The sequence below is a fragment of the Lagopus muta genome (genome assembly GCF_023343835.1).
Source record: "Lagopus muta isolate bLagMut1 chromosome 38 unlocalized genomic scaffold, bLagMut1 primary SUPER_38_unloc_1, whole genome shotgun sequence".
NCBI classification, from domain to species: domain Eukaryota; kingdom Metazoa; phylum Chordata; class Aves; order Galliformes; family Phasianidae; genus Lagopus; species Lagopus muta.
The window spans coordinates 1-18,444 of NW_026040167.1; the positions used below are offsets into that span (position 1 = coordinate 1).

Genomic DNA, 18,444 nt, shown 5'->3' on the forward strand with positions numbered 1-18,444 from the left:
GGGTTGGAAGAGTCCTGGAAGGACACAGAAGGGGTTCAGCTGGGTTGAAGGGTCCTGGAAGGTCACAGAAGGGGCTGGATTGGGTCAGAAGGGTCTTGGAAGGGTACAGAGGAGGTTAGGTTGGGGTGGGAGGGTCTTTAGGGGTCGTAGGAGGAGATGAGTTGGGTTGGAAAGGTCCTTGTAGGACACAGAAAGGATCTGGCTGGGTTGGAAAGGTCCTGGAAGGACACAGAAGGGGTTGGGTTGGGTTGGGTTGGAAGGGTCCTGGAAGGGCACAGAGGGGGCTGGGTTGGGTCGGTTGGGTCAGAAGGGTCCTGGAAGGGCACAGAAGGGATTGGGTTGGGTCGGTTGGGTCAGAAGGGTCCTGGAAGGGCACTGAATGGGTTCAGCTGGGTCAAAGGGTCCCAGAAGGGCACAGAAGGGGCTGGGTTGGATCAGAAGGGTCCTGGAAGGGCACAGAGGAGGTTGGGTTGGGTTGGGTTGGGTTGGGTTGGGTTGGAAGAGTCTCGGAAGGACACAGAAGGGGTTCAGCTGGGTTGAAGGGTCCTGGAAGGGCACAGAGAGGGGTTCGGTGGGTTGGGTTGGGTCAGAAGGGTCCTGGACGGGCACAGAGGGGGGCTGGGTTGGGTCAGAAGGGTCTTGGAAGGGCACAGAAGGGGCTGGGTTGGGTCAGAAGGGTCCTGGAAGCTCACAGAAGGGGCTGGGTTGGGTCAGAAGGGTCCTGGACGGGCACAGAAGGGGCTGGGTTGGGTTGGGTTGGGTCAGAAGGGTCCCGGAAGGACACAGAAGGGGATTGGGTTGGGTTGGGTTGGATCGAAAGGGTCCCTAAGCTCACACAGGGGCTCCTGCCTGCCGGAGGTCCTCCCTCCAGCAGAGCCGCTGCCCCCCGCAGGGTCCGCCAGGTGCAGGAGGACGCAGCGCGGCTGGCCAAGGCGTACGCGGGGGGAGAAGGCGGCCGAGATCCGGCGGCACGAGCGCGAGGTGAGCGAGGGCTGGGCGGCGCTGCAGCGCTGCTGCCGGGAGCGGAGGCGCCTCCTGCTGGACGAGGCCGAGAAATTCCGCTTCCTGCGGGCCGTGAGGGACCTGGTGATGTGGATGGACGGCGTGAGGCTGAGGATCGACGGGCAGCAGCGGCCGCGGTGAGCGGGGGGGGGGGGTGGGATGGATGGGGTGGGATGGGGTGGGGTGGGAATGGGGATGGGGATGGGATGGGGTGGATGGGGTGGGATGGGGGTGGGATGGATGGGATGGGATGGGATGGGATGGGATGGATGGGATGGGCATGGAATGGGGATGGGATGGATGGGGTGGGATGGATGGGATGGGATGGGAATGGGATGAATGGATGGGATGGGATGGGATGGGATGGGATGGGATGGGATGGGATGGGATGGGATGGGATGGGGATGAGGATGGGATGGGATGGGGTGGGATGGGGTGGGGTGGGATGGGGTGGGATGGGGTGGGGTGGGATGGGATGGGATGGGATGTAATGGGGATGGGATGGGGAGGGGGCGGGATGGATGGGATGGATGGGATGGGGAGAATGGGATGGGGGGAAGGGGATGGTGGGGGTGGGATGTTGGTTTGATTGGGATGGGATGGGGGGTAGTGGGGATGTGGGGCAGTGGGGCAGGGATGGGGGGCGGTGGGGGGCGGTGGGGCAGGGATGAAGGGCAGTGGGGCAGGGATGGGGGGCAGTGGGGCAGGGATGAGAGCAGTGGGGCAGGGATGAAGAGCGGTGGGGCAGGGATGGGGGGCAGTGGGGCAGGGATGGGGGCTGGTGGGGCAGGGATGGGGGGCAGTGGGGCAGGGATGGGGGGCAGTGGGGCAGGGATGCAGTGGGGCAGGGATGCAGTGGGGCAGGGATGGGGGCAGTGGGGCAGGGATGCAGTGGGGCAGGGATGGGGCAGTGGGGCAGGGATGGGGGGCAGTGGGGCAGGGATGCAGTGGGGCAGGGATGGGGGGCAGTGGGGCAGGGATGGGGGGCAGTGGGGCAGGGATGAAGGGCAGTGGGGGCAGGGGATGGGGCAATGGGGCAGGGATGGGGGGCAGTGTGCAGGGATGAAGGGCAGTGGGGCAGGGATGGGGGCAGTGGGGCAGGGATGGGGGCAGTGGGGCAGGGATGCAGTGGGGGCAGGGATGAGGGCAGTGGGGCAGGGATGCAGTGGGGCACGGGATGAGGGCAGTGGGGCAGGGATGCAGTGGGGCAGGGATGCAGTGGGGGCAGGGATGGGGGCAGTGGGGCAGGGGATGGGGGGCGGTGGGGGCAGGGATGGGGGCAGTGGGGCAGGGATGCAGTGGGGCAGGGATGCAGTGGGGCAGGGATGCAGTGGGGCGATGGGCTGTGGCTCTGAGCGGCCCCACAACTGGGGGTGGCGGCGCAGGGACGTTTCCGGCGGATCTGGTCATCAAGAACCACCAGAGCATCCGGGCCGAGGTGGAGGCGCGCGCCGACAGCTTCGAGGCCTGCGAGGCCCTGGGGCGGCCGCGCTGCTGCAGGGGGGGCACCACGCCGCCGACCACGTGAGCCGCCTGCACACAGCGCCGCCCCTCGGCCCCATCCTGCAGCCACCTGCCTTTGTCCTCGTCCCCCCCTCTGTTCTCATCCCCAAACCCCGTCCTTTCATCCCCATCCCTTCATCCCCATCCTTTCATCCCCATCCCTTCATCCCCATCCCTTCCTCCCCATTCCCTTCATCCCCATCCTTCCCTCCCCATCCCTTCCTCCCATTTCTGCATCCCCATCCTTTCATCCTCATCCCCTCTCTGTTCTCATCCCCAAATCCCATTCTTTCATCCCCATCCTTTCTTCCCCACCCCTTCATCCCCACATCCCGCCCTCTTCCTCCCCATCTCTTCCTCCCCATTTCTCCATCCCCCATCCCTTCATCCCCATCTCTGCATCCCCATCCCTTCCTCCCCATCCCTCCATCTCCATCCCTTCATTGCTCATTCCTTTGTCCTCGTCCCCCCCCTCTGTTCTCATCCCCAAATCCCATTCTTTCATCCCATCCCTTCCTCCCCATCCTTTCATCCCTGTCCCTTCCTCCCCATTCCTTTATCCCCATCCTTTCTTCCGCATTCCCTTCGTCCCCATCCCCTCATCTGTTCTCATCCCCAAATCTCATCCCTCCCTCCCCATCTCTTCATCCCATTCCTTCATTCTCATCCCTCCATCCCCATCCCTTCCTCCCCATCCCTCCATCTCCATCCTTCATTTCTCATTCCTTTGTCCTCGTCCCCCCCTCTGTTCCCATCCCCAAATCCTGTCCCTTCATCCGCATCCCTTCATCCCCATCCCTTCCTCCCCATCTCTCCATCCCCATCCTTTATCCTCATCCCCTCATCTGTTCTCATCCCCAAATCTCATCCTTCATCCCCATCCTTTCATCCCCATCTCATCCCCATCCCCAAATCTCAACCCCTTCCCCCCATCCATTCCTCCCTATCTCTTCATCCCCATTCCTCCATTCCTCATTCCATCCTCTCTATCCCTTCCTCCCCATCTCTCCATCCCCATCCCTTCATCCTCATCCCCCCCGTGTTCCCATCCCCAAATCCTGTCCTTTCATCCCCATGCCCTTCATCCCCATCCTTCCCTCCCCATCCCTTCCTCCCCATCCCTTCCTCCCCATCCCTTCCTCCCCATCTCACCATCTCCATCCCTTCATTCTCATTGCCTTTGTCCTCATCCCATCATCTGTTCTCATCCCTAAATCTCATTCTTTCATCCCCATCCCTTCCTCTCCATGTTTTCCTCCCCATCCCTTCATCCCCACATCGCCACCTCTTCCTCCCCATCCCTTCCTCCTTCATCCCTTCATCCTCATCTCTTCATCCCCATCCCCAAATCTCATTCCTCCCTCCTCATCCATTCATCCCCATCCCTTCATACTCACATCCACTCCTCTTCATCCCCATTCCTTCATCCCCCCTCTTCCTCCCCATCCCTTCCTCCCCATCCCTCCATCTCCATCCCTTCATCCTCGTTCCTTTATCCTCGTCCCCCCCCTCTGTTCTCATCCCCAAATCTCATTCTTTCATCCCCATCCCTTCCTCTCCATCCTTTCATCCCCATCCCTTCATCTCCATTCTTTCTTTCTCCATCCCTCATCCTCATTCCTTTGTCCTCATCCCCCCCTCTGCTCTCACCCCCAAATCCCATCCCTTCCTCCCCATTCCCTTCCTCCCCACATCCCCTCCTCTTCCACCCCCATCTTTTCCTCCCCATCCCTCTCCCCCACAACCCAAATCCTCCTCCCCACCCCCCCAACATCCCTGTATCCCCCACCCCCCGTATCCCCACACCCCATATCCCCAACATCCCCGTATCCCCTCCCCCATATCCCCAACATCCCCACATCCCCACCCCCCCACTTCCCCCCCCCCCCGTATCCCCACCCCCTGTATCCCCAATGTCCCCATATCCCCACCCCCCCACATCCCCCCCCCCCACATCCCCCCCCCCGTATCCCCCACCCCCCGTATCCCCAATGTCCCCACATCCCCCCCCCCACATCCCCACCCCCCCACATCCCCCCCCCCCCATATCCCCACACCCCCCTTTCTCCCCCCCAGATCTCCCAGCAGCTCTCCCACCTCCGCGAGCGCCGTCAGTTCATCTCTGAGCGCTGGCAGGAGAAGATGGACTGGCTGCAGATCGGTGAGCAGCCACCAAACCCAACCCTTTGGGGGGGGTCTCCCGGTCTCCCAGCCCCCCTAGGAGCGCGTCGCCCCCCCCCCCCACCGCCCCCCACGCGCCTGTTTCCCCCCTGCCCCGCAGTGCTGGAGGTGCTGATGTTCGGGCGCGATGCCGGCGTGGCCGAGGCCTGGTTGGTGTCGCAGGAGCCCATCGTGCGCTCGGCGGAGCTGGGCAGCAGCGTGGCGGAGGTGGAGAAGCTCCTCAAGAGGCACGAGGGCTTCCAGAAGGCGGCTGCGGCTGGGAGGAGAGATTCGCCGCGCTGGAAAGGCTCACCACGGTGAGGGGGGGGGTCTCCACGCCCAGACCCCCCAGCTGCGGTGCTGCAGACCCCCCCCACTGCTGGTTTGGGGCTGGGAGAGATGCTGATGCTCTCTGGTCCTCAATGTTCCACCTGGAAGAGAACAAGGGGGGGGCACATGTTAGGACCCCCCCCTGAAACCCCCTATGAGGCTCAGCACAGTGAGGGGGGGGGGGGTCTCCATGCCCAGACCCCCCCAGCTGCGGTGCTGCGGACCCCCATGGAGCCGACCTGGGGCTGGGAGAGGTGCAATGGAACTGGGTCCTCAGTGTTCTGTCTGGAACAGAACAAGGGGGGGGGCAGACGTTAGGACCCCCCCCTGGAACCCCCCTATGAGGCTCACCACGGTGAGGGGGGGGGGTCTCCATGCCCAGACCCCCCCAGCTGCGGTGCTGCAGACCCCCCACTGCTGGTTTGGGGCTGGGAGAGATGCTGATGCTCTCTGGTCCCTCAATGTTCCACCTGGAAGAGAACAAGGGGGGGGGCAGACGTTAGGACCCCCCCTGGAGCCCCCCATAAGGCTCACCACGGTTAAGGGGGGGGGGTCTCCACACCCAGACCCCCCAGCTGCGGTGCTGCAGACCCCCATGGAGCCGCCTGGAGCCCCCCATAAGGCTCACCACGGTTAAGGGGGGGGGGTCTCCACACCCAGACCCCCCAGCTGCGGTGCTGCAGACCCCCATGGAGCCGACCTGGGGCTGGGAGAGGTGCAATGGGACTGGGTCCTCAGTGTTCTGTCTGGAACAGAACAAGGGGGGGCAGACGTTAGGACCCCCACTGGAGCCCCCTATGAGGCTCACCACGGTGAGGGGGGGGGGGTCTCCACACCCAGACCCCCCAGCTGCGGTGCTGCAGACCCCCCCACTGCTGGTTTGGGGGTGGGAGAGATGCTGATGCTCTCTGGTCCTCAATGTTCCACCTGGAAGAGAACAAGGGGGGGGCAGACGTTAGGACCCCCCCTGGAGCCCCCCATAAGGCTCACCACGGTTAAGGGGGGGGGGTCTCCACACCCAGACCCCCCAGCTGCGGTGCTGCAGACCCCCATGGAGCCGACCTGGGGCTGGGAGAGGTGCAATGGGACTGGGTCCTCAGTGTTCTGTCTGGAACAGAACAAGGGGGGGCAGACGTTAGGACCCCCACTGGAGCCCCCTATGAGGCTCACCACGGTGAGGGGGGGGGGGTCTCCACACCCAGACCCCCCAGCTGCGGTGTGCTGCAGACCCCCCCACTGCTGGTTTGGGGGTGGGAGAGATGCTGATGCTCTCTGGTCCTCAGTGTTCTGTCTGGAACAGAACAAGGGGGGGGCACATGTTAGGACCCCCCCTGGAACCCCCTATGAGGCTCACCACGGGGGGGGGGGGGGGGGGGGGCTACATGTGAACCCCCCCAGGCTGCACCCCCCAAAGACCCCTCACCCCATAGAACCCCTCCTGCCCCCCTGCCTGAGAGCGCAAACAGTGCTGATGAGCTCCAGGTCCCGTGTTCCGTCTGGAAGAAAAGGGGGGCTGAGGGCGGGGGGCATCTTAAGGACCCCCCCAGGCTTTCCCACCTGAGACCCCCCATCCCATAAGAACCCCCCCCTCCTCCACTCCCCCCCCTCCACTCCCCCATTGCAGCTGGAGGAGAAGGAGAAGCGGCGGCGCGAGGAGGAGGAGGCGAGGAAGAGGAGACCCCCCACCCCACCCCCCCAGCAGCCTGAGCCAGGGGGGGGGCCCCCCCACCGAGCCCCCCACAGCTCTGAATGGGGCGGGGGGGGAGGAAACGCAGCGGTGAGGGGGGAGGGAGGGGGGAAGGGGTGGGGTAGATGGAGGTTAATGGGGAATTGGGGAGGGGGGAGGGGGGGGGATAGGGGAGAGTGGGGGGGGCAGTGAGAAATGTGGGGGAATGTGGGGAAATTGGGGGGGGAGTGGGATTGGGGGGGGTAGAGAAAATGAGGAATTGGGGGGAATAAAGGGAGGGCAGTGGGAAATGGGGATGGGGGGGGAAGTGGGGGGTGGGAAATAGAGGGGGGGGAATATGGGAAACGGGAGGGGTGGGAAAGGGAGGAAATGGGGAAATAGGAGGAAAAGGGGGATGTGGGAGGGGAGATATGGGGGGGGTCTTTTGGGGGGGGGCAGTGGAGGATTTGGGGACAGCCCAAAGTCTTGGGGGAGACACAGAGGGCTGCCAACCCACTGCCCCCCCCCCCCCTCCCCAAACCCCCCCAGGACCCCAGCCCTGCAGAGCCGCCCCATGGCAGTCAATGGGATTTGCCCGGACAGCACGGTGCCGCAGGTACAGCCCCCTCCCCCCCCCCCCAAATTAGGGCCCCCCCTCTACACCCATGCATCCCCACCTCCCCAGGGAGCCCACAAATGTGACCCCCCCCCCTTTCCCCACAGGTGCCATCGGGGCCGGCGCTGGCCAATGGGGCGCAGGAAAAGGCTCCCAGCCCGGGGGGGTCACCTCGAGGCCGCCCCCGAGGGGGGGTCCCGGCCGCCGACCCCTCCCACGCAGCCACGCTGCCCCCCCGCGGCCCCCCGGCCCCCGAGAGCCTGGAGGGGGGGCTGTGCCGGAAGCACGAGATGGAGGCGCAGGGCAAGAAGGCCCCGAACCGGTGAGCAAACCCCGCCCCCATCCCGGCACACCCCCATAGGCCCCGCCCCCACTTGGACACACCCCCCATAAACCCCTCCCCCCAAATCCGGTCACACCCCCCAATAGGCCCCGCCCCCACTTGGACACACACCCCATAAGCCCCGTCCCCCACTTGGACACACCCCCCATAAGCCCCTCCCCCCAAAATCCGGTCACACCCCCATAGGCCCCGCCCCCATACGGGCACACCCCCCATAAGCCCCTCCCCCCAAATCCGGTCACACCCCATAAGCCCCGCCCCCACTTGGCCCCACATGCCATGCCTGCATCCTGGCCCCGCCCCCTGCATCCAATCTCCCCCCCCAAACCCCCCCCATATCCACCCCCAAAAACCCCATATGCCCCCAAATCCCCCCCCAAAATTCCCTATATCCACCCCAAATCCCCCCATGTCCCCCCAAACCCCCCTGTATCATCCAAATCCCCCCCAAATCCCCCTATATCCCCCTATATCCCCCTCCAAATCTCCCTATCTCCCCCCAAATCCCCCCATATCCACCCAAAGTCCCCCTAAATGCCCCAAATCCCCCCCTAAATCCCCCTATATATCCCCAAATCCCCCTATCTCCCTCCAAATCATCCCATATCCCCTCCAAATCCCCCTATGTCCCCCCCTAAATCCCCCTATCTCCCCCCATATCCCCCCCAAATCCTCCTATCTCCCCCCACATCCCCCCCAAATCCCCCTATCTCCCCCCATATCTCCTGCAAATCACCCCATATCCCCCAAATCCCCCCATATCCTCCTATTTTCCCCCCAAATCCCCCCATATCCCCTAAATCCCCCCCCCAAATCCCCCATGCCCCCCCAGGTCATGGCAGACCGTGTACTGCGTGCTGCGGGGGGGGCAGCTGAGCGTCTACAAGGACGCCAAGAGCGCGGCCCACGGCGCCCCCTACCACGGGGAGCCCCCCGCCTGCCTGCGCGGCGCCCACTGCCACCCCGCCACCGACTACAAGAAGCGCAAACACGTCTTCAAACTGGGGTACGGGGGGGGGGGGGCAGTGGGCTGAGTGCTGTTCCTGCATTGCTGGGGGGGTCACATAGGGTGGGGGGGCAACGGCTGAGTCCCGATCCTGCATTGCTGGGGGGGATGGAGAGAGTCTGGGGGTGTTATATTATGGGGGGGGGGGGAGGGGGCAACAGCTGAGTCCCATTCATGTGCTGCTGGGGGGTCTGGGGGGTGTTATGTGGGGGGGGGCAACTGCTGAGTGCTGTTTTTGTATTGCTGGGGGTTCTGGGGGTGTTATGTGGGGGGGGGCAACGGCTGAGTGCTGTTCTTGCAGTGCTGGGGAGTATGGGGGGGGGGCTGGGGGCAAGTGCTGAGTTCTATTCCTGTATTGCTGGGGGAATAGAGGGGGTCTGGGGGTGTTACAAGGGGGGGGGGGGGAAACTGCTGAGTCCCATTCATGCGCTGTTGGGGGGTCTGGGGGTGTTATGTGGGGGGGTGGCAGCTGCTGAGTGCTGTTTTTGTGTTGCTGGGGGGGCTGGGGGGCAGCTGCTGAACCCAGTCCCCACCCTGTTTGGGGGTTCAGGGGGGGGGAGGGGGGGGCAGGGCTTTGCAGGGGGTCTCAACTCCCCACCCCTCCCCCCCAGCTGAGCGATGGCAAGGAATACCTCTTCCAGGCTAAGGATGAGGTGAGAGCAGAGGGGGGGGCACTTTTTCTGGGGGGGGGGGGACACGAGCGCCCCACGGATGGCCTTGACGTGTCCCCCCTCCCCTTTTGACACCCCCCCCCCCCCATCACCCCACAGGCAGAGATGGGCGCGTGGCTCCGCGTCATCCACGCAGCAGCCGCTCCGGTGCCGGGGGGGGGCGCGAGAAGGGCAGCCGGCGGTGGGATCGGTGCCGGGGGGGGGGCAAAGGGATGACGAGAGCCATGAGCATGCCCCCCGTGCCCCCCCCCCCGGGGTGAAGGGCCGCCCCCGCTGCGAGCCCGCGAAGGGAAGGAGAAGGAGAGGGAGAAGAGGTTCAGCTTCTTCAAGAAGAACAAATAGGGGAGGGGGCGCTGAAAATGGGGGGGGGGGAGGTAATAAAAGCAAGGGGGCCCGCAGAGCTGATGGAGGGACTCGGCCGGGGCGGTGTGGGGCGGTGTGACCCCCCTGCCCCCCCACAGAGCCGCTGTGCCTTCCTGCCCTGGGCTGCGGTCCCTGTGACGTCCCTGCGGCCCCACGGCGCTGTGCTGAACCCAAATAAAGCGGCTGGAGAGAGGCGGCTGGAGTGTGACTGGGGGGGATGGGGGACAGAAATGGGGTGGGGGACAGAAATGGGGTGGATGGGGATGGAGATGGGATGGGGATGGAGATGGGATGGGATGGGATGGGATGGGATGCAATGGGATGGGATGGGATGGGATGGGATGGGATGGGGACAAATGGGATGGGGATGGAGGTGGGATGGGGGACAGAAATGGGGTGGGGGACAGAAATGGGGTGGATGGGGATGGAGATGGGATGGGGATGGGATGGGGACAGAAATGGGATGGGATGGAGGTGGGATGGGGATGGAGATGGGATGGGGATGGAGATGGGATGGGATGGGATGGGATGGGATGGGATGGATGGGATGGGATGGGGACAAATGGGATGGGGATGGAGGTGGGATGGGGTACAGAAATGGGACGGGATGGAGGAAAGAAATGGGATGCAGGACAGAAATGGGATGGGGATGGGAATGGAGATGGGATGGGGATGGGGACAGAAATGGGATGGGACAGAGATGGGATGGGGATGGAGATAAAAATGGGATGGGGACAGAGATAAGGATGAGACAGGGATGGAAATGGGGACGGAAATGAAAATGGGACAGGGATGGAAATAGGATGGGAATGGAATAGGATAGGAACAGGATGGGGACAAGAATGGGATGGAAATGGGACAGGAATGGAGAGGAGGCTGTGGATGGGATGGGACAGGGATGGAGATGGAATGGGGATGAAGATGCAACAGGAATGAAGATGCAGGACAGAAAGAGAGACAAGGATGGAGATGCAAGAGAGAAGGAATGGGGTAGGAGGAGGATGAGATGGAATCTCTGTTCCATAGGAGGAGAGAGGGAGGTGGGGGGGGCAAGGGAGGGGATGAGAGGGAGAGAGATGGGGGAAGGGATGGCACGGAGGTGGGACGAGATGTAGATGGGTGTGGGATGGGGGTTGGGATGGAGATGGGATGGGACGGGAACGGGGTGGAGATAAGGGCAGAGATGGGGACAGAAATGGAGGCGGAATGGGACGGGAATGGGATGGGATGGGGGTGGGATGAGGGTGGGGTAGGATGGGGGGGGGGATGTGACGGAAGAGAAACGGGACGGGACTGCGAATGGGCCGCCAGATTCCCCAACGAACGGCGTGGTCCGGACCCCCCCGTTCACCCTCAATGGGCCGCTCCGGATCCCCCATTCACCATCAATGGGCCCGCTCCGCGCGCCCCACCCCTTCCCCTGATTGGCTGCGAGGGAGACAAGGGCGGGGACCAGCGAGCCACCGAAGGCGGTACCGCACTTGACGGACAGCCCGGACAACCAATGGGGGGCGAAGGGCGGGGGCCCGAGTGGCCGAGCACCGCCGCCGCCATTTTGCGAGGAGAGAGCGGCGGAGGGCGCAGGTGGGGGCGGGGGCCGCACCGGGAGGGGAGACCGGGAACGGAGCGGGGGGGGGGCGGAGGTGGGAGATGCGGGTCGGGGAGTCGGGGGGGCGGAGGGGGTGGGGGACGGGGCCGCGGGTACGGCGGAGGGGGGTCGGCAGAGCGGGGCTGAGGGGAGCCGGGGGGGGGGAGCGGGCTGGAGCAGAGCGAGAGCCGCGGGGGCGGGAGATGGGGGTCCGTAGGGCGCTGGGAGCGGGGGACAAAGAGGGGCTGGGGGGGCAGAGAGGGCGCTGGGGGTGGGGGGTCGGTTGCGAGGAACTCACAGCCACCCCCCGGCCCCCGCCGCAGGCCTGAAGATGGTGAAGCTGTTCATCGGGAACCTGCCGCGGGAGGCGACGGAGCAGGAGATCCGCTCGCTGTTCGAGCAGTACGGCAAGGTGCTGGAGTGCGACATCATCAAGAACTACGGCTTCGTGCACATCGAGGACAAGACGGCGGCCGAGGGACGCCATCCGCAACCTGCACCACCACAAGCTGCACGGCGTCTGCATCAACGTGGAGGCCAGCAAGAACAAGAGCAAGGCCTCCACCAAGCTGCACGTGGGCAACATCAGCCCCACCTGCACCAACCTGGAGCTGCGCGCCAAGTTCGAGGAGTACGGCCCCGTCATCGAGTGCGACATCGTCAAGGACTACGCCTTCGTGCACATGGAGCGGGCGGAGGACGCGGTGGAGGCCATCCGAGGGCTGGACAACACCGAGTTCCAAGGTGACGCCGCGCGGCACGGGGGACGGGATGGCCGTGGGGGAGGATGGAGGTCGGCCCGCGGCGCGGCGGCGCCGTTCGGCTCTGTTGGTGAGGCTGGAGCCGGCCCCGCAGGGAGGACGCGCTGTGGGCACTGCGAGCTCTGCCCCACGGCGCCACGTCTGAGCCGCGTCGGCCGCTGGGGTCCGTGGTGTCATCCCGAGATGCCGCCATCTTGTCGCGGCGTTGCCGACCCCCGGTCGGGGTGCTGGTGATGGTGGCACTTCCTTCTTCCTCCGGTGTGCCCTCCAAGCTGCTCCTCACGGCGTCCCGCTCACGAGGGTTAGGCTCCGGGGTCTTGGCTGGGTTGGGGGATCCATCCGCAGGACCCAGCGTGGCGGTGGGGCTCACGTCAGCCCTGCAGCTTGGTGAGCGGACGAGCAGAGCCGGTGCCGGGCCGCTTCCACCGCACCAAAAGTGAGGGCATCCCTACAGGGCTGCGCCGCGCCCGTCGGGTCGTTGGGGACGCGTCCGTTGCGTCATCCCCAAATGCCGCCATCTTGTCGCGGTGTGACCGACCCCCGGTTGGGGCGTTGGTGACCCCGGCGCTTGCAGCTGCGCCGCCCCCAACGCTCCTCTTTGCCACCACCCGCTGGCTGTCAGCACAGCTCTGCTTCACCACTGCCTTCGGTGCTCTTCATCACTGCAGCTCATCGCCCCTCTCGGGGGCGTCCTCAAAGCTCTCCTTCCCCACCAGCCGCCCCATTTCGGGTGTCCCCGGAGCCGTTCTCCCCCCGTCACCCATCCTCTCCATTTGGGGCATCCCCGATGCTCTTCACCACTCCAATTCTCGGTGCCCCCGGCGCTGCTCTCCCCCCACACTTGGTCCCTCTGCTCAGCCCCATGCTGAAACTCCTCTCCAAAGCGCTGCGGTCCGCGCAGGATCCGACGTCAGGTTCTCCCCAGCACAGACCTGGGGCTGCGTCCCCTCCCGAAGGGCTCTCGTCCCCTGGGTGCCGCCATGTGATGCAGCAGGACCCATTTGTGCGCGGCCCCGTTGGGTGGCGTCGCCGGGTGGCTCTCCCTGCACCGCGCTGGCTTTGCTGCGGCCGTGAGCTCTGCCATCGGGTCGGCACGCTGCTTTCCTGCAGCTTTGGAGCCGCGGGTTCGGCTGTGCGTCCCCGCAGGCCAGGCGGGACGTGGCTCAGAGCCTCCGAGCGCTCGGTGGCCCCGGTGCTGGTAAGCCCGGTGCCTGGCTCGGCGCCGAACGCAGCAGGGCGGATGCAGGAGGTCGGGGGACTCTGCTGTTCGCAGTGTTGTTGCAGTGGGGATCCGTCCGGCCGCAGCGCCACGTCTGCTTTACTGTGCATGTTTTTCTAACGAACCTCTTGGTGTGGCCTCAATTATAGCCTCCCTTTTTGCGTCTGTTTCTTCAAGGCAAGCGGATGCGCGTGCAGTTGTCCACCAGTCGGCTCAGGACCGCGCCCGGGATGGGAGACAAGAGCGGCTGCTACCGGTGCGGGAAGGAAGGGCACTGGTCTAAAGAGTGTCCGGTAGATCGCCCGGGGCAAGTGGGCTGACTTTACCGAGGCCTATAACGAGCAGTACGGAGCCGTGCGCACTCCCTACACCGCGGGCTATGGGGAGACCATGTATTACGATGACGCGTACGGCGGGATGGCCGACTACTACAAGCGCTACCGCGTCAGGTCCTATGCGACGGCCTCTGCGTACGACGCCTACGCAGAGCAGACCATGGCCCAGTACTCCCAGTACGCCCAGTACTCCCAGGTCCCAGTCCACGGCCATGGCGGCCACCACGGCCATGGCCAGCCGCATCCCCACCACCTTAGACCCCTACGATAGAGCTCTGCTGCCCACCCCGGGCCGTAGCGGCGGCTGCGGTGGCGGCTGCAGCCACGGCGGCGGCGGCGGCGGCCTCCTCCACCTATTACACCCGGGATAGAAGCCCCCTGCGCCGCACGGCAGCCGCGGCCACCACCGTCGGAGAGGGCGTACACGTACGATCGTAGTCAGCTGTCGCCGGTCTCGTCGGTCGCTCGGCGCTTCGCTCTACGACATGCAGCGGTTCGGGCGCGACCCGTACGCGGACAGGGCGCGGTACTCTGCCTTTTGAGCCGAGGTGAGCGTGTGTGGAGCCGCAGAACACCGCTGTGCTGCTGGGGTTGCGCGGGGGTCCCCCGGCGGCAGGGCTGACCCCCGCCTCGTTGCCAGCCGCAGGGGGCGCAGAGGTCGGGGCCGAGCGCCGGGACCCGGCTCGGGGCCCTTTGTGGGCGTTAAAGCCCGGACGCCGGCTCCACCAGAGCCCGGCTGGCTTTGGCACGGCGAGCGTGGCGAGATGAGCGTCGGCATGTCGGTGTAGAGCGGTCCTCCCGGTGCCGGGAGCGCGCCCTGCTCCCCGGCGTGGTGCCAGGGGAGGCTCCCCTCCCGTCCACTCACACAACGCCCTGCCGAGCCCGGGGCGGCCGACGAGTCACAACCGAGCGGCGTCCCGCTGCCGGCAGCTCGGCCGATGTCTGGACTGCAGCTGGACTCCGGCTTTTTCCGCAGGGCTCGGCTCAGCCCCAGCTCTCGGCCGGGGTCCCTGAACTCTGCTTTTCTCTTTCAGGTAAGATAATTGCGGCTGGACGTCGGGTTCCCGTGCGTCGGGTTCCCGTGCCGTGCGCGTCTGACTGTGCTGGGCTTCAAAGCACACCCGTTTCACCTAACGAATCGGTCCCTAACGGACGCTCGAGCTTCTTCGTAGCGTAGTCAGAAGTAGCTGATCCCCCTTCCCCGGCCCCCACTTTACGTTCAGTCTTTCAGGATTTGCTTTCTCGCCTCCCCGTGCCGCTCTCCAGCCCCTAGCTGGTCTAGGCTCAGGTTCAGCGCGAGCGTAGCCGTAGCACGAGCTTTGCTTCCCCGTTCCCCGTCTCGCAGCCTGGGCTGTAGCTCCTTTTGGTTCGGTTTCGGTTTGTTGGGGTTTTTTCCTTGCTTTTTTTTTAAGGACGTGCGTGTTTTGTTAAGGACGGTCAGTCTCACCCTTGTGGTACTTAGCGATCCCAACGGCGCTGCGCCGAGCCCGGCGTCACGCCTGGAGCCCAACCTGCGGCTCTGCCTCGGCCTTCAGCCCCCCTCCCTCCCTCCCTCCCTCCCTCCCTCCCTCCCACGGCTCTTTCCAGTCAAATAAACTCTTTTAACGAACCTCACACCGAACCCAGGCCTGTGTCTCCTGCGCGGGCGCTTCCCCTTCCCCCGCACTCACCACCATCCTGCTGCAAACGGGATGAGGCAGCAGCTCCGCCTTACAGCCCTGCTCTAACACCGCCCTCGTCCCCATGCCAGGCTAATTAACGGGGCTGGCTCGTTAAGGACCCTGCAGAGCCCCCTGCCTTCCCCCCCGGCCTTGCCGGCTCGTTACTCGATGCAATTAAACGCTCGTTGGGGCCCAGGCCTGGGCTCTCCGCCTCTTACATCCTGACCCTGTGGCCCCGTGCTCCTGGGGAAGCCCCTCATCCCCCAGCCCCAGTTCTGTGGGTCGTGGCATCGCCCAGCAGCTCTCACCTGCTCCCCTGGCTGCCTCCTACAGCTACAGCTGCCTCTCCTACGAGCTGCTCATCCTTTCCAGCGCCTCCCTGGGTACAGCGATGACTTTCTGGTCTCTTTTCCAGCGCTGCCACTCAGCTCATTGCTAGCAGCGCACCTCTGCCTGTGGCTGCGCTCCTCCTGCTCTACCTCAAAGCTGTTCCTGCCGCTCCTGGGGACCCTCGGTGCTGCCACCAGCCTGGAAAACGAGGGGAGAATTGTTAGGCTGCTCCTTACCTCCAGCGCCGCGCTGGTGAACGAATCCTCGCCAATGAGGCACACGGGGGGTGGTGCTGCTGCAGCCACTGCAGCCACCTGACAGCAACCTGTGCTGCGTGGACCCCGACCAGCTGCACTGCTGCCCCATCAGGCTGTGTTTTTATCCCATCCAGCTGCACTGCTGCCCCATCAGGCTGTATTTCTACCCCATCCAGCTGCACTGCTGCCCCATCAGGCTGTATTTCTACCCCACCCAGCTGCACTTGCTGCCCCACCAGGCTCCATTCCTACCCCAGCTGGCTGCATGGTTGTCCTGTCAGGCTGTATTTCTACCCCAGCAGACTGCACTGCTGCTCTGTCAGGCTGTATTTCTGCCGAGCAGGGCTGTCGTTTTTCAGGCTGTATTTTTCACTCACACTTGAGGCTGCCGTCCTCACCCTGCAATAAAACCAAAGCAAGTGGTGACGGGTGTCAGAGAACAGCAAGACAGGACGCACCGCATTCTGCAGCTCAGGGAAGACAAGGGACAGAAAATGCTTTTGTAAGGTTTTATGGCTGGATTCCAGCAGCGAGGAGGAGCCCCGCTCAGCCTCAGCGACGCAGTGAGCGCACTGTAGGGACGGGCGCTGCTCACCCCGGGGCAGCCGAGCTGACTGTGTCACATCGAGGAGCTGCTTGGGGAAAACCAAAGCGCCGTGTGCACAGGACAGATTACATTGCACTTAGTGAATCCCCAGAGAAAAAACACACGTTGGCCGAAGGGAAAACCTGCAGGCGGAAGTGTTTGGATTAGGAACAGAGCGGCAGCAGTCCACGTCCACCATCTCTTCTCCAAAGCTGCTCCTCCAACCCAAAGCTCAGGGGAGCAGGCGGAGGCGTGTTGGTGTACAGCCGATGCACGGCGCTTCCCCATCGCCTGAAGGCAGGGGTCGGGTCAGAATGGGGAAAGGAAAACAGCAGACCAGGGTTTCTAAACTGAGAACAGCCCAGCGGTTTATTTACAGTCGTACAAAACGTCACCTGGCGCCATGGGGTCGAGTCCGACGCCGTGCCTGGATGGAACGCAACGCTAAGAAGGCGGTGGGGGGGGAACGGAGGGGCCGCGTGCGGCACCGATGGTTTGGGCTGCAAACGGAGCTGTGCGGCGCCGACGGCCACAGTGCGACACGCGGCGCTGGAGGCAGGCTGCGCCCATGTTCCTCCTGGCGCACCGCGGGAGCTGCTCAAACCGTGAATGAAAAACCTTCTAAAAACTCAGAAACAACAAAAAGGTGCTAAAAAAAAATAAACAACCCAAAAACAACCGTCCGTGCCCTGGGGGGGGGGGCCGCGAGAAGGGGGATCCGGCGCAGGCCGGGGGGCGGCTCAGGGCACGCTACAGGCGGCGCTGGTAGCCCGAGTGCACGCGGGCCGCGGGCAGGTAATCGCCGTAGGCACCCGAGTAGCGGGCGTAATCGGCGTGCGCGTCTGGCAGGCGGCGGTAATCCATCGGGGACTTTGTTGGCGAGCGGCGGTACGCGAGCGGGGGAGTCCGCTAAGCGGCGGTAATCTGAGAGCTCAGAGAGACGGCGGTCTGATTGTACCTGGGCGAGAGAAGAGAGACGTGGTGTGAAGGCGCAGCGGCGGCGCGGGCACCTGCGTTGTGGCGCGGCGCGGGGACCGGGCAGCGCTCGGTGAACAAGCCAAGCCGAACTCGTCCCCACCCCGTTCCGGGGCTGAACCGTGAGCCCAAGCGGCGCGTGGCACCGCCGCAACCCGGCGCCGACGGCTGTCGCGGCACGGAGCGACGCAGCAGACGGGACAGACGGACAGCCGGCCCGTCCCCCGGCACCGAAAGCCCCCCGGTATCCAGCACAGAGAAGCGAGGGGAGGGAGGAGGGGAAGAAGACGCCGCCGCAGGTGGGCTACGCTGCGAGCCGCCGGCCGGGCTCCATACCTTTTTGCCAGAGCGGAGGATTTTTTGTACGGATCGTCATAGCCGGCACTGCGAGGCGGGGAGAGGCGGGGTGCGCTCGTAGGGCGGTGCGACGGCGGCGGGCGGCGGCCTGCGAGAGGCCCAGGTAGGAGGCAGCCTGCTGCCCCAGCTGGCTCGGCCCGTCGTAGGCGCTGCCCGGCTGGGCTCTGTAGGCGGCCACCAGCGACGCGGAGGAGGCCTGCTGCGCCGGGTAGGAGGCCGCCATCGAGTTGGAGGCCTGGGCTCGGTAGGCCGCCGTCAGCGGGACGGAAGCCTGTGCCTTGTAGGAGGCGGCGGCCTGGCTGCCGTAGGAGGGCCGCCAGCGAGGAGGCCGCCGGTGCGCCGTAGGTGGCAGACAGCGCGGCGGCCTGGCTGCCGTAGGAGGCGGGCAGGTTGGCGGCGGGCTGAGCGCCGTAGGACGCCGAGTGGCCGGCGGTCGGCTGCGCGCCGTAGGGGAGGCTGAGAGGCGCGGCAGCCACCGGCTGGGTGCCATAGGAGGCCGAGTGGCCGGCCACCGGGCTGGGCGCCGTAGGCGGGTGGCGTGACCAGCTACTGGCTGGGCGCCATAGGAGCTGGCGTGAGCCGCCACCGGCTGGGCACCGTAGGAGGCAGGCAGCGTGGCGCCAGGCTGTGCGCCATAGGAGGCGGCATGGGCCATCGACGGGCTGCACGCCGTAGCCGGTGGGCTGCGCACCGTAGGAGGCCACGTGCGTGGCTA

At 65.1% G+C, this 18,444-nt stretch overlaps 3 protein-coding genes and 1 long non-coding RNA gene across 4 annotated transcripts; 2 read left to right on the forward strand and 2 right to left on the reverse strand.

The window, feature by feature from the left end:
• The first annotated feature begins 2,340 nt into the window (after positions 1-2,340).
• LOC125687556 (spectrin beta chain, non-erythrocytic 2-like) lies at positions 2,341-9,853 on the forward strand. The gene is made up of 9 exons (XM_048932730.1): positions 2,341-2,526; positions 4,582-4,666; positions 4,787-4,982; positions 6,620-6,772; positions 7,211-7,277; positions 7,385-7,599; positions 8,453-8,626; positions 9,237-9,279; positions 9,397-9,853. The coding sequence occupies exons 1-9, from the start codon at positions 2,341-2,343 to the stop codon at positions 9,511-9,513; spliced, it is 1,236 nt and encodes a 411-aa protein (XP_048788687.1). The 3' UTR covers positions 9,514-9,853.
• A 1,295-nt stretch (positions 9,854-11,148) lies between these two features.
• Positions 11,149-14,556, forward strand: LOC125687552 (RNA-binding protein 4B-like). Its single transcript, XM_048932727.1, is given in 9 exon segments — positions 11,149-11,244; positions 11,572-11,726; positions 11,728-11,992; positions 13,406-13,542; positions 13,544-13,762; positions 13,764-13,856; positions 13,858-13,980; positions 13,982-14,032; positions 14,034-14,556. Coding segments are annotated over 8 exon segments (1,107 nt in total). The 5' UTR covers positions 11,149-11,244; positions 11,572-11,579; the 3' UTR covers positions 14,106-14,556.
• Positions 14,557-14,637: 81 nt separating this feature from the next.
• LOC125687555 (uncharacterized) lies at positions 14,638-17,143 on the reverse strand. Its single transcript, XR_007374183.1, has 3 exons — positions 16,793-17,143; positions 15,533-16,210; positions 14,638-14,962 (listed from the first exon to the last, which is right to left on the reverse strand). It is a non-coding gene; the product is annotated as an uncharacterized LOC125687555 (long non-coding RNA).
• A 30-nt stretch (positions 17,144-17,173) lies between these two features.
• LOC125687557 (RNA-binding protein 14-like) lies at positions 17,174-18,384 on the reverse strand. Its single transcript, XM_048932732.1, is given in 2 exon segments — positions 17,174-17,811; positions 17,814-18,384. Coding segments are annotated over 2 exon segments (1,053 nt in total). The 3' UTR covers positions 17,174-17,329.
• Positions 18,385-18,444: the final 60 nt, after the last annotated feature.